General features: G+C 48.9%; 1 protein-coding gene across 1 annotated transcript in view; it reads right to left on the bottom strand.

Annotated features, from left to right (window-relative positions):
- The window catches only part of DNAH9 (dynein axonemal heavy chain 9), a 405,383-nt gene that overhangs the window by 340,056 nt on the left and 50,750 nt on the right, over nucleotides 1-14,577 (bottom strand). The window contains exons 14-18 of the mRNA XM_065563307.1: nucleotides 11,722-11,963; nucleotides 10,188-10,323; nucleotides 2,170-2,366; nucleotides 1,347-1,771; nucleotides 384-606 (exon numbers count right to left, since the gene is read on the bottom strand). Coding sequence (XP_065419379.1) covers nucleotides 384-606; nucleotides 1,347-1,771; nucleotides 2,170-2,366; nucleotides 10,188-10,323; nucleotides 11,722-11,963 — 1,223 coding nt within the window. The remainder of the gene's footprint in view (nucleotides 1-383; nucleotides 607-1,346; nucleotides 1,772-2,169; nucleotides 2,367-10,187; nucleotides 10,324-11,721; nucleotides 11,964-14,577) is intronic.

Raw genomic sequence — 14,577 nt, 5'->3', positions numbered from 1 at the left:
CAGCACTCACCAAAAAAACTGCTTAATGCACCTATTAAAAATAATTGTAACTCCATCATATAATTAACAGATCTACCTGAATACATGTTCTGTTCTTACGGAGCAAGTGCTGTCCATCTGGGGAGGGGCACTGCATTGTTCACTCATAACAACGGGCTAAATCTCTGCTGTAATTGACAATCTTGATGTAGCTTTATCTAGGGAGCTGCGATGGCACATCCACAATAGATGTTCTGCCACTTGGCTATCAAAGTAATCTGCCCACTGAGGCCTATTGATTACTGAGCCCAGGTACTTAACATTCGTTAATGTACACTGATCATTTTCTTTTTAGGTGTCTAATATTTTGCAGTTTTGTGTATTGGTCATAAGTTTTCACCAACCTCTAATTGCTTATACACTTCATCTGTAAGTTCTTGCTCATATATCTTCAGTAGCTCAATTGTTTGCTTCAGAGGTTCAAACATCTCATCAGTGCTGCTCTGTCTTTCTTTAACAGCCATAAGGTGACCCATAATCTCCACCAAACCATCATAATCTCCTTTTTCAACCTCTTTGTTCAAACCTCTATCAGCAATTTTTATAAATTCTTCAAGATCAGCCAAGCTAAATAATACAAAACAGGAAAACACACAGTGAGAGCAGTTTATATAAAACGGTTACTCACCTTCTCGTAGATGCGTTGTTCACATCCATTCTAATCAGGTGTGCACGCGCTGCGTGCACTGCGTGCACGACAGTCAGAAGATTTTGCCCCTAGAGGTATCCATAGGATCAGCCTGGGCACCCCCTGGAGTCATGCCTTCATAGCGCCCAATATAGGGCCCTGCCGACCCGACCCCCCACTCAGTTCCTGTTTGCTGGGTACTCCGACAGAGGGGTAGGAGGGTGGGTATTGGAATGGACATGAACAACACGTCTCGAAAAACGACAGTTACGAGAAGGTGAGTAACCGTTTTTTCTTCTTCGAGTGCTTGTTCATGTCAATTCCAGCCAGGTGAATCACAAGCCCAAGTTCAGGAGGTGGGGTAGGAGTTGTCCTCTGATTGGAGCACCGCTCTACCAAAGTACCGCTCTGGCCTGCTATGTAATCCCATAATGTGCGGTGAGAGTGTGTATGGAGGACCACGTCACTGCCCTGCATATTTCCTGAGTAGGAACTTGAGCCAGGAAAGCTGCTAAAGAGGCCTGCACCCTGGTGGAGTGTGCAGTGATTGGAGGGGCAGGCACCCCTGCCAGGTTATAGCATTCTCGGATGGGGTGGACAGAGAAAACAAATCCCACATTGCTCAGTGTAACCACCTGGATGGAGCCCAATGGAGATGGGGCAGACAAGCCTTTATTACCTGTGTGTCACATGATCAATGAGATGCTGTTTAAACATCAGGCTCCACCGTTTGATGACATTCAGCAGGGTTGCTTTGAAGGGCCGAGCATCGATTTTCATCCAACTGTCGAAGATGTTCACTGGTTCCAGGCGGTTGACTTCATCATAGATTCTCTCATAGGAGTCAATTTGCTCCCTGAACTGCTGTAACGTGGGTGGGCTCTCTGGGACTCCATTGTCCGCATGGGCTTCAATTTCTGCTGCAGTCAGGACATGCCCATACAATAGGAACTGACGTATGAATTCCTTCCTGTCGTCCCCATAGAGGTAAGAGTAGTGGTCAAAGGAGTTGCGGTAATCACTGCAGGTTGACATCGTGTTCTGCACACGCTCCAGGAGGCTGTGGCGCATGTCAGCTAAGTCACCCATGTCCTCCATATCAGCCTGGGAAATGACAGAGAGGCCTTGTGAGTGGATGCTGATCCAGAGCACATTTTGCACATTGCTGTGCACAGGGCCGGGGCTTCCATTTAGGCGACCTAGGCGGTTGCCTAGGGCACCAGGATTTGGGGGGGCGGCATTTTCCTGCCCTTGGCAGCAATTCGGCGGCAGGGGGTCCTTCCGCACTCCGGGTCTTCGGCGGCAATTCTGCGGCAGGTCCTTCACTCACTCCGGGACCCGCCGCCGAAGTGCCCTGAAGACTGGGAGCGCGGAAGGACCCCCCTTCGCCGCAGAATTGCTGACAATGACTGGGAGCACGGAAGTACCCCTGCCTAGGGCACCAAAAACCCTGGCGCCGCTCCTGGCTGTGCAATAGGAGAGCATGCACTGGGGCAAGAGACCTGATAGTGAGGGAAAACACTGTGCTCAGCCAGCCTGGGCACCAGGGATGAGATCCGGTAGATGTCATTGAGGAGTCCTTCGACCATGTCATAGAAGCCATCATTAGCACCAGGATCCAGCGAGGGGTGGAATACCAAATCGGGGATCACCAGATCCAGCCGCACCTCAAACAGGGGAGCCAGTGCTGCCTGGGAATCTGAAAGAGAGCAAAAGAGATGATGGGGTCTGGGCTTGGGTAAGACAAGACTCTACTCCATCACCACGGTCATCACCCAAGGGACACTAGAGCTGAACGAATAATTGATTTGTCAGTTCTGTGACCAAACAGAAAAATCTGAAAGAATTTTCAATTTGGATTGAATCAAAACAGAATTTTTTCCATTTTCTTGCTAAAACGAAAAACCACATAACACATCCCATTTTGGGTCAAACAAAACATTTAAACTGGAAAATGAGCTTTTTTTCTTTCTTTTTAATTAATCTAGGCTGATACTTTTAACAAAAAAAATCATTTTTCTCACATGAAACAATTTGCCAAATCCAGCCTGTGTTCACAAATCATTTTGGTTGACCTGAACTTGCGTTGTTCAGCGGATAAACTATTAGTCTGAACAATTTTGCCCAGTCCTGCAAGACACACACAGTGAGGAGCAGCCATTCCATCCACATGGGATGATTTGCAGGACTGGAACGTTAGAATCTCTGCTTATAACCTGTTCAGGAAGGGAAGAGTGAGCACAAGAGATGCGGGGGGTGGCACGCTACATTACAGACCATTACTTGGTTTAGAGTCACTGATAACTCAGAACCGCAGGCTCTTGAATGCGTATTGATCTATATGCTAACTACCAAACCTCAGGAGGGGATACTGGTAGAGGTCTTTACAGACCAACCAATCACACCAGAGAACAGAATGAGTCACTCCTGAAACACCTGTCTGGAATGGGTGGAAAGAAAAACTGTGTTGTCAGGTGCGTGACACACCCCACACCAGATAGGGATCAGGAGCAGCCCCGGGTCCAACAGTGGCCAATGCCAGGTGCCCCAAAGGGAATGAACAGAACCGGTAATCACCAAGTGATCCATCCCCTGTCATCCATCCCCAGCTTCTGGCAAAGAGACGCTAGGGACACCATCCCTACCCATCCTGGCTAATAGCCACTGATGGACCTATCCTCCAGGAACTTATCTAGTTCTTTTTTGAACCCTATTAGTGTCTTGGTCTTCACAACATCCTCTGGCAAAGAGTTCCACAGGTTGACTGTGCGTTGTGTGAAGAAATACTTCCTTTGTGCTTGTTTTAAACCTGCTGCCTATTAATTTCATTTGGTGATCTTTAGTTCTTGTGTTATGAGCAGTTGAGGGTTGCTGCAGAAGGACAGCACACAGACTGAACCTATGAGGGGCAAGAAATCTGCCTCAGATTTTTTGCCTCTGTCTTCACGCACAAGGTCAGCTCCCAGATTGCTGCACTGGGCAGTACAGCATGGGGAGAAGGTGACCAACCCTCTGTGGAGAAAGAAGTGGTTCGGGACTATTTAGAAAAACTGGACGTGCACAAGTCCATGGGGCCGGATGCGCTGCATCCGAGGGTGCTAAAGGAGTTGGCGGGTGAGATTGCAGAGCCATTAGCCATTATTTTTGAAAACTCATGGCGATCGGGGGAGGTCCCAGATGATTGGAAAAAGGCTAATGTAGTGCCCATCTTTAAAAAAGGGAAGAAGGAGGATCCGGGGAACTACAGGCCAGTCAGCCTCACCTCAGTCCCTGGAAAAATCATGGAGCAGGTCCTCAAGGAATCAATTATGAAACATTTAGAGGAGAGGAAAGTGATCAGGAACAGTCAGCATGGATTCACGAAGGGGAAGTCGTGCCTGACTAACCTAATTGCCTTCTATGATGAGATAACTGGCTCTGTGGATGAGGGGAAAGCAGTGGATGTGTTATTTCTTGACTTTAGCAAAGCTTTTGATACTGTCTCCCACAGTATTCTTGCCACCAAGTTAAAGAAGTATGGGCTGGATGAATGGACTGTAAGGTGGATAGAAAGCTGGCTAGATCGTCGGGCTCAACGGGTAGTGATCAATGGCTCCATGTCTAGTTGGCAGCCGGTTTCAAGTGGAGTGCCCCAAGGGTCGGTCCTGGGGCCGGTTTTGTTTAATATCTTTATTAATGATCTGGAGGATGGTGTGGACTGCACTCTCAGCAAGTTTGCGGATGACACTAAACTAGGAGGCGTGGTAGATACACTAGAGGGTAGGGATCGGATACAGAGGGACCTAGACAAATTAGAGGATTGGGCAGAAAAAAACCTGATGAGGTTCAACAAGAACAAGTGCAGAGTCCTGCACTTAGGACGGAAGAATCCCATGCACTGCTACAGACTAGGGACCGAATGGCTAGGTAGCAGTTCTGCTGAAAAGGACCTAGGGGTCACAGTGGACGAGAAGCTGGATATGAGTCAACAGTGTGCTCTTGTTGCCAAGAAGGCTAACGGCATTTTGGGCTGTATAAGTAGGGGCATTGCCAGCAGATCGAGGAACGTGATCGTTCCCCTTTATTCGACATTGGTGAGGCCTCATCTGGAATACTGTGTCCAGTTTTGGGCCCCACACTACAAGAAGGATGTGGAAAAATTGGAAAGAGTCCAGCGGAGGGCAACAAAAATGATTAGGGGTCTGGAGCACATGACTTATGAGGAGAGGCTGAGAGAACTGGGATCGTTTAGTCTCCAGAAGAGAAGAATGAGGGGGGATTTGATAGCAGCCTTCAACTACCTGAAGGGGGGTTCCAAAGAGGATGGAGCTCGGCTGTTCTCAGTGGTGGCAGATGACAGAACAAGGAGCAATGGTCTCAAGTTGCAGTGGGGGAGGTCCAGGTTGGATATCAAGAAAAACTATTTCACTAGGAGGGTGGTGAAACACTGGAATGCGTTACCTAGGGAGGTGGTGGAGTCTCCTTCCTTGGAGGTTTTTAAGGCCCGGCTTGACAAAGCCCTGGCTGGGATGATTTAGCTGGGAATTGGTCCTGCTTTGAGCAGGGGGTTGGACTAGATGACCTCTTGAGGTCCCTTCCAACTCTGATATTCTATGATTCTATGATTCTATGATAACAGGGGGACTGTGGCTTGCTGGAGCCCTTGAGAAGAGGGTAGTCTTGGCCTGGCTGGTTCTTACAGAAGAGCCTGGGCACCAGTTGCTAAGCAGGAGGACAGGCCGTCATAGCTGGGGGGGGGGGCAGAAAGGAGGGGCTGCCTGCATGGAAGGGGCATGAGGCAGAGCCCAGCTGGACTGAGGATTCTTTTGCTCAGTGCATTTATTGGATTTGGACTAAGGGACTCTGTTACCCCAGAAGGGATTAAATACTTTCAAGGGGCTGGGCTCTCTGGGGCTGAGTAGGCTGATGATTTTTGTGGGGAAACTGAGGCGGAACTGCCACATCACCACATCCAGCCACAAAGGGGTGCACTGGAACAGCACTTCTGTGCCAGGGAACTTCAGCTGGGGAGATATATGATGAAGGTCTCTTGCAGCCAGTAGTAAAACATCACTGGAGTTTCTACTCAAAAAGTATTGATCCCAATATGATGTAACTCTATTTTGAACATCGATATAAAGGATAAAGATAAATGAATCACTGAACTGGAAGTTGGTGGTTTCCCAAGGACCAGTGATCATGACCTGATTACATGCATTCTGGGCAAACAGAGGACAGTTCCAACCAGTAAAATGAATACCTGATGTTTCAAAACACCTAATTTCCCCATGCTGAGAAAATTTAGAAGTGAAACTGACTGGAAGAAAACATTTAGACAGAAAAACGTGAATGAAAATTGGGCGTTCTTAAAAAAAGAGTTCATTAGGTTCCACAATCAAGAAAAGTTTCACAAAACTGTGGCTAACAGCCCATCCTCTTCAGTGATGAAGTGATGATGGCAGCAATTAGTAATAAAAAAGCAACAAATAACAAATGTAAAAAAGCAAATATACAGCAATTAGTATAAATTACAAGTTATGAAGTGTAGAATATTGATAAGGGAAACTAAAGACATCAGGGAAAAAATCCATGGCTGGAAAGACCAAGGACAAAAAGGAGGTTTTTTAATAAGTATATCAGGAACAAAAGAAATCTTAACAATGGCATAGACTCATTACAGTAACTCCTCACTAACGTTGTAGTTATGTTCCTGAAAAATGCGACTTTAAGTGAAACAATGTTAAGCGAATCCAATTTCCCCATAAGAATTAATGTAAATGGGGGGGTTAAGTTCCAGGGATTTTTTTTTTCCAGACAAAAGGCATTATATACATTTTAAACAAGCGCTTTAATACTACGCTGCGGGGGAGTAGTGTGCACATGCTGTGTGTTTACAAACATACTGTACATACAGTACAGTACTATAGTTGGGAGGTGCCCTTGCCTTACCCCATACAGGCACAGCCCACTGGCACTGGAGACGAGGCAGGCAAGGAGGCTGAAGGTGCTGTAGGCTAGGAGAAACACGTTGCGCAGCAGCGGCAGCTTCCCCTACTCTGCAAGCACCAGGGGTGGGGGGGGGAGGGGGAGGGGGAGGAGGAGGGACTCAACCCTCAGACTGCCCACTCACCCCTTCCCCCAAGCCCCCATCCTTGACCTGCCCCTCCTCCCCCTTTACTTCCCAGGCTGTGTCCTCGCTCCTCCCCCCTCCCTTCTAAACGCCACAAGCCAGCTGATTGCCAGCAGGAGGCAGGGGAGGGAGGGGGAGACTGCATACTGAGTCCTTGCTCCTCCCCCCTCCCTCCTGCCTGGAGCAATCAGCTGGCTTGCGGTGTTTAGAGGGCAGGAGGGAGGGGAGAGGAGTGAGGACTAGGCGCACAGGCTTCCCTTCCCTTCCCTTCCTCCCCCTCCCCCCCCCCCGCCTCCTGCCCAGGGCAATCAGCTGGCTTGCGGTGTTTGGGAGGCAGGGGAGGGAGGGGTAGCCTGCATGCTGATTCCTCGCTCCTCCCCCCTCCCTCCTGCCCCCGAAACACCGCAATCCGGCTGATTGCCGCGGGCAGGAGGAGGGAGGGAGGAGGGGGATGCAGGGGGAAGGCGCTGATCCGCAGGGACTGCCGGCAGGCGGGAGGTGCTGTGAGGAAGGAGGGCGTAGGGAGGCTGCCAGCTGTGGAGAAAGCAGGCAGCCAAACAATGTAAGAGTGGAGCATTGCACAACTTTAAATGAGCATGTTCCCTAATTGATCAGCAAGGTAACAACCAAACAACATTAACTGGGACGACTTAAAGTGAGAGTTACTGTACTAGAAGGTGATGGCAAAATTATTAATGATGCAGAAAAGGCAGAAATGTTGTTCTGTACTTGGAAAAAAGCAGGATGATGTACTCATATTAAATGAGGATGATGAAGAATTTACCAGCCAATTAGTAACTAAGGAGGATGTTAAGAAACACCTACTAGGGATAAATATTTTTAAATCAGTAGGCTCAGATAACTTGTACCCAGGAGTCTGAAAAGAGTAAGATGAGGAGATCTCTGGCCCACTGACATTAATCTTAAATAAATATTGGAACACTGGGGAAATTCGAGAAGACTGGCAGAGTGCTAATGTTGTGTCAATATCCGAAAAGGGCAATTGGGATGACTGGGGCAACCTTACGCTGGTTAGCCTGACATCAAGCTTGGGCAAAGTAATGGAAAAGATGATACAGGATTCAATTGATAGAGAATTAAAGGATAGGAATATACTTAATGCCAGTCAACGTCGTTTTATGGAAAATTCTTCAAGTCAAACAAATCTAATTTCATTCTTTGATGAGATTACAAGTTTGGCTGATCAAGGTAACTGAGTAGACTTTCATCCAATGAAGTGGGTATTCACCCACGAAAACTTATGCTCCAATACGTCTGTTAATCTATAAGGTGCCATAGGACTCTGTCGCTTTTTTTAGTAGACTTTGACATTCCTAGACTTTTATAAGACGTTTGACTTAGTACCACACACCATTTGGATTTAAAAATTTGCACTATACAACATCAGGAGAGCACCCGGGATGTGGTTAAGGACTAGCTAACAGACCGATCTCAAAAAGCAGTGGGAACTCCCACTGAATGGGGGTGTTTCTAGTGGGGCTCTGCGGGGACCGATACTAGGTCTGATGCTGTTCCACATTTTCATCAACAATCTGGAAATAAATATAAAATCATTGCTAATAACATTTGTGGATGACACAAAGCATGGCAATGTGGTAAAGAATAATGAGGACAGTGCAGAAACACAGAGTGATCTGAATCACTTGAAAAATAGGGCCCATTCAAACAAACTGTGTTTTAATACAGCCAAATGCAAGCTTGCAAATCTAGGAACAAGGAATGCAGCCATCCCTGTTCAATGCGGGGACTGCATCCTGGAACAGAGTAACACTGAACGGATTCAGGGGTCATGATGCACAAGCAACTGAACATGAGTTCCTAGTGTTATGCTGTTGCAAAAAGAGTTCATGCGATCCTTGGATGTCTAAACAGGGCAGTAGCACGTAGGAGTAGGAAGATGGTTTTTACTTCTGCATACGGCACTGGTAAGACCAATACTGGAATACAGTATCCGGTTCTGGTGTCCACATTTTTAAAAGGATGTTGAATAACTGGAGAGGGTGCAGAAAAGAGCCACATAAATGATTTAAGGCCTGAAGAAAATGCCGTGCAGTGAGAGACACAGAGCTCAGACTTTTAGTTTACCAAAAAGAAAACTGAGACGTGACTAGATTACAGTACAGAAGTTCCCTCACGGGAAGGAAATACTGGGTACTTAAGGGCTCTTTAATCAGGCGGAGAAAGGCAGAACAAGAATCAATGGCTGGAAGCAGAAGCCAGACAAAGTCCAATTAGAAATAAGGGACCTTATTTTAACAGTAAGGGTGATTAACCTTTGGAACAAACTGCCCAGGGAAGCGGTGGATTCGCCATCTCTTCAGATCCAGGCTGTAAAAGATGCTTTAGCCAAACACAAGTTACTGGGTTCAATACAGGGGTGACTGGATGAAATATAATGCCCTGTATTATGCAGGAGGTTAGAAAAGATGATCTAATGGTCCCTTATTAATCACAGGGAGGAAAGTACCTGGAATGGCAAACGCTGTGAAGAGATGAACAGAAGTCACCATATGTTCATAGCAGGCAGAAGAAATACACTTTACTTGTGTCATCTCTGGGCAGCACAGGCCCTGGGTTGGGTGACTGAAAACAGTCCTCCTTGTGGGCCAGGCCTCTTATACCATTTGACCAGTCACAAATTGGGCCCTTGAGCCACTCCTGGATGTGGAAGAGGGTGTCACGCAGTACCTGGGTCCTTTGCAGATGGGAGAGAGGCTCTAACTGGTGCCAGCACCACGCAGCAGAGCTGGGATCACCACTCTAAATTACATTGTCCATCATCTTGTTAATATTTGGTGTGGTGCTCTCCACAGTGTGCTGTTCCAGAGTGTGGAACAGAAATCAGGCAACAGAGTGCTATTACCCTTCCTCCCTCTGTGCTGTGTTCCTCCAGATGGGAACCACAGCCTGGTCACGCCTGGGTCTCTTAGGGTCTCGAAGGATATGCCACTCTGCAATTAAATACCTGCAGCTGGCCCATGTCAGCTGCCTCGGGCCAAATGCCAAGCCTGAATAGATATAGAGCAATCTTATAGTCCCACATCCTGAGCCCCGCGAGCCTGAGTCACTGACATGGGCCAGCCGCGGGCGTTATGTGGCAGTGTATGCATACCTGGAGCTAACAAAAACCATGTACATGTAGAAACTCTCAATACAGCCTGGAGCCATCCCCAGGAGCTCTGACAGGGCAGCTCAGCACACAATGACTCCTGGTCTTGCTGCATAGCAAAACTGCACTCCTTTTCCAGCTGCCTCCCTTCTGCCCAGACACAAACACCACCTAGCCATGGACAGCAGATCAGGACATTCCGGTTACACACAAGCAATGGAAACCTCGCTGAGAGCAGAGAGGGGAAACCACCCTGGCCTGAGAAAGGACAGCTCAGTTACCTGTGTTTTCCAGGAGGTATTTGAGGGAGCACTCAATAGCATTAAAGAATCCATCCAAGATCATTTCATCCACATAATCAATGTACGCTTTCCAAACTTCGGAGGTGGGGTCTGCGGCGAACAGACTCAGGTTTTCCTGAAAAAAAAATGGAAGTCACCTTCAAATACAGCCAGACTGAATTCGTCTCATGGTAGAATGACCCACTGGACTATTATTAAAACAACCGATACAAATTAATACAGAGAGATTAAGCAGGTTGATAGTGTTTAGGAAGATAGAGAGCAGATAGGAAGGATGGTCTAGCAGTGAAGGTGCTAACCTAGCATACAGGAGCCCTGGGTTCTGGTCCCTCCTCTAACACAGACTTTTTGTGTGACCTTGAATAAATCATTTAGTCTCTCCGGACCAGAGTTCCCATCTGTATGATGGGGCTAATAGCACTGCCCTGCCTCACAGGGGTGATTCTGTCTGACTGCACTGTCACACCCCGCCCCCGACACACCTTTCAGGATACCTGAGTCCTACACACGCCCATCACAACATGATCCAGTGCATTACATGCCCCAATAACTACTATGTGGGTGAAGTCAGACAATCACTCTACTCTCCAATGAACTCACACAGAAAAATGATAAAAGACAAAAACACGATGTAAGGTCTCTAGTGTAGACATGGCCTAAGTGATTTGACCAAGGTCACACAGGAAGTCTGTGGCAGAGCAGGGAATTAAACCTCAAGTCTCCTGCTAGCACTTTAACCAATGGACTAAAACCAAAATGTAGGCAACCTCCTCTGGTCAAAGGAGCAGAGACTATTCTGGTTCTGGGAACTGCAATTACAAATTCTAGGGAAATAATTCAAAATGTGCAAGTCAAACAGTTGATTAAACAGCTCAACATAGAGATTCAGAGTAATAGAAAATGTAACAGTTAGAAAAGCAGAACAAAGACTTTGGACTGTCTTTCAGCAGACTTGCCAGAAGGAGATGGGGCTGTTCCACTTGCATTAATTTAGTAGCTAAATCGGAGTTGATTTGACACTTGAAATGTGAGCCTCCTCCCTGAGCCATAAAATCATTTAAAGTGCCTGCTCTGAAATCTAATCACCAGGTGCCAACAGAAATTCTGACCCCAGAACAAACTCTGCTTATTGTATGTTTATTGTTACTGCTTTTAATGCTTGGAGTGCAAGTGAGGGCAGAATTCGGGAAGGCAATGGAAATGATGGATTGGGGGTTGTGGAGCCACATGCTCACTGAGCAGACGGGGGCATAAAACCGATTGCAGTATTGCCAACACTAAGCATCCAAAACCAGGAGTCAGGCCCCCCCACAATCATGAGAATGGCTGAAAAATCATGAGATTCTTTACATTTGCCTTCTGGATTTTGGTCTTTGCTCAAACTTTTCTCCAGAATCATGAATACTAGAAATTTAGTGCGAAGAGAAGCAGGCTCTATGGACAACCAATAGCCCCCAGCAGCATTCTCTATCTGCTCTGTAGCACAGTAAAGCTATGACAATACTCTCTTCACCTGCACCCGTGCATGGATTCTCAGCCCCGACTCTTTGATGAGGTTGTAGCGCTTTTCTAGCCGTTCAGGCCGGTCCTCCAAACTGAGCACGTTTTCCCTTTTTCCATCTTTCCTCTCAAAAATTGGTGAGACCCACGACCTCATGATGCTCTGAATCTCCTCGACATTGTCCTTGGCTTTCTGGATCCTTCGCTCAAGGTCATGAACGCTCTCGATCACCGTGGAGATGTGCTCCCACAGGCCTTTTCAACAAATAAAGAGGGTTTGCTCAGGCTCTGTCAATGCTACAGACTTCTGCCGGCATAGCTACGTGGGTGAAAAGAGGTGTGATTCCTACCTGACATAGCTGTGCCGACAGAAGCCCCTAGGGTAGACACAGCTGTGCCGGCAGAAGCTGCACTTTTACTGGCATAGCTTGTTTCATGTGGGGCATTGGAATAAGCAGCACCAACTGAAGTGCAGCTTTGCTGATACAAGCTGCATCCACTCCAGGAGTGCTTAGCTGGTACCATAGACAGGTGTCACTCTACCAGCGAAGTGATCCTAGTCAAGACACTGCCTCAGCATTTTCATAGCAATTCACCTGGGCTTGCCCATATTCTCAGTTTGGATTCTGTTAGGAAATGCTTCTGAATTTCCCTTATGGTTACACGAGTCCCCCATGACCACTGCATAGGTCCCAATGTGGGGCAGAGCTAGTCCTGAATGCCAGACACCACCAAGCCTCTTGTCACAAGCAAGAGGGTCGTTGGGCTCCCCTGGCCTTTCCCTAATTCTTTTCTCTCCCCAAGAACTCACAATAAAGGCACCCTGCTACCCCTGGTTTCTGCCAACTGCTCTGTCCATGTTCCAGCCAGGCCCACAGGCCCTGCTTCCCAGGAGTGGGAATGCCCCTCTGACCAGAGCTCTGCTGGAGAAGCAGTGAGGCATGGGGGACAGAGTATCTTCTGTGTGCGGAGTGTCACTGAAGTATCAAAGACAGGGCAAACCCCAGAGCCGGGAGGCAAGGCCAGATGTACAGGGGAGAACAGGCTTAACAATGGTTCTCCTACCCCAACGCTGCCGCTCCCCAGGCTCACGCTTGCTGGGCACCCTCCTGCCCACGTCACAGCCCCTCAAAATTCTCCCCTCTCCCATCCCTCGCACAGAGGAGCCAGTTAGGATACCCAACTTTCTAATCACAGAAAACTAAACACCCTTGCCTGCGCCCTGCCCCAAGGCCCCACCTCTGCCCCATCCCTTCTCCGAGGCCCCACCCCCACTCACTCCATCCCCCCTCCTTCCGTCACTCGCTCTCCCACCTTCACTCACTCATTTTCACCAGACTGGGGATGGGATGTGAGAGGCGTTGTGGGCTCTCGGGTGGGGCTGGGGACGCGGGGCTTGGGGTGCAGGAGGGGGCTCCAGGCTGGAAACAAGGGATTTGGAGTGTGGGAGAAGGCTCTGGTGTGAGGCAGTGGGTTGAGGTGCGGTAGGGGGTGAGGGCTCCGGCTGGGGGTGCAGGCTCTGGGGAGGGGCCAGGGATGATCGGTTTGAGATGCAGGAGGGGGCTCTGGGCTTGGGGCCGAGGGATTTGGAGTTTGGGAGGGGGCTCCAGGCTGAGACAGGGGGCTGGGGTATGGAAAGAGGTATGGGCTCTGGGCTGGGGTTGCAGGCTCCAGGTGGGGCCAGAAATGAGGGGTTCAGGGCACAGGAGGGAGCTCTGGGCTGGGGGGTGGGGCCGAGGGTTGAGGGTGGGGGTGGAGTTTGGGAGGGGGCTCTGGGCTGGGACAGAGGGTTGGGTTGTGGGAAGGGGTATGGGCTTAGGGCTAGGGTTGCTGGCTCTGGGGTGGGGCCAGAAATGAGGGGTTCAGAGTGAGGGGGGGCTCCAGGCTTGGGGCTTGGGTGAGGAAGGGTGTTGGGGCGCAGGCTCCGGGTGGCACTTATCTCAGGTGGCTCCCAGAAGTGACCGGCATGTCCCTCTGGGAGCCACGCAGAGCCGAGCAGGGAGCCTGCCAGCCCCGCTGCACCGGCAGTGCTGCCAACCAGACTTTTAATGGCCTGATCAGCGGTGCTGACCAGAGCTGCCAGGGTCTCTTTTTGACCAGGCGTTCCAGTTGAAAACCAGACACCTGGCAACCCTAGAGCCAGTTCCACTGCCAGGGGATCCTGCACAGCCCCGGAAGTGGGGCTGGATTTGCCCCATAAGGCCCTCTGGCCACCACCACTGCCACCAGCACATGGAACGCCCAGCACATGCTCAGCACAGCATGTGGGCTTCTCCCTCCCTGTCATCAGCGAATGCTTGTGTTTAGAGGCAGGTGACTCAGGGGCTGACATGGGGAAGAAGCCCCATCCCAGGCTTTATGTTCTGTCTGAAGCGAGGCAATTTCTCAGCACCTGATCATCCCCAAAAGGTGGTTCTGCTTTGCAGAGTCATAAGAGCAAAAGTGCTTTTGGTCACCCCGTGGATTTTTGGAAGGAAACCAAAGGGCATCTTCCACCAGTTCATTTTCAAATGGAAATATTCACCACCAGGAAACTGTTCTATTTGCACTTAAAATTAATGAGGTAAGAACCCAGGTAAAAGCATCCTGAGGTAATGGTGCATATGAACAGCCTGTGCATTATTAATCGCACTCTTTATTTCACTCTTCTAGAAAAAAATCTATTTGCTGCAGTGACCTTTCCCGGGAATAATCAGGTATCAGCGCTGTACAGGCCTTCCTGGCTCTAGAGGGGTTTGATCACTTTTCATTCTGGTGTCAGAGCACCATTGGGAGAATGACCAACCACCCCAGAAACCACCACTGTGGTATCCCCGAAAGCAGCACCTCCCCATAGCCATGGTTATCAGCACTGGGGAGAGCATACAGC

This window comes from Chrysemys picta, chromosome 12 (genome assembly GCF_011386835.1).
Source record: "Chrysemys picta bellii isolate R12L10 chromosome 12, ASM1138683v2, whole genome shotgun sequence".
In the NCBI taxonomy this organism is placed as follows: Eukaryota; Metazoa; Chordata; order Testudines; family Emydidae; genus Chrysemys; species Chrysemys picta.
This window is presented reverse-complemented; position numbering and strand designations above follow the sequence as displayed.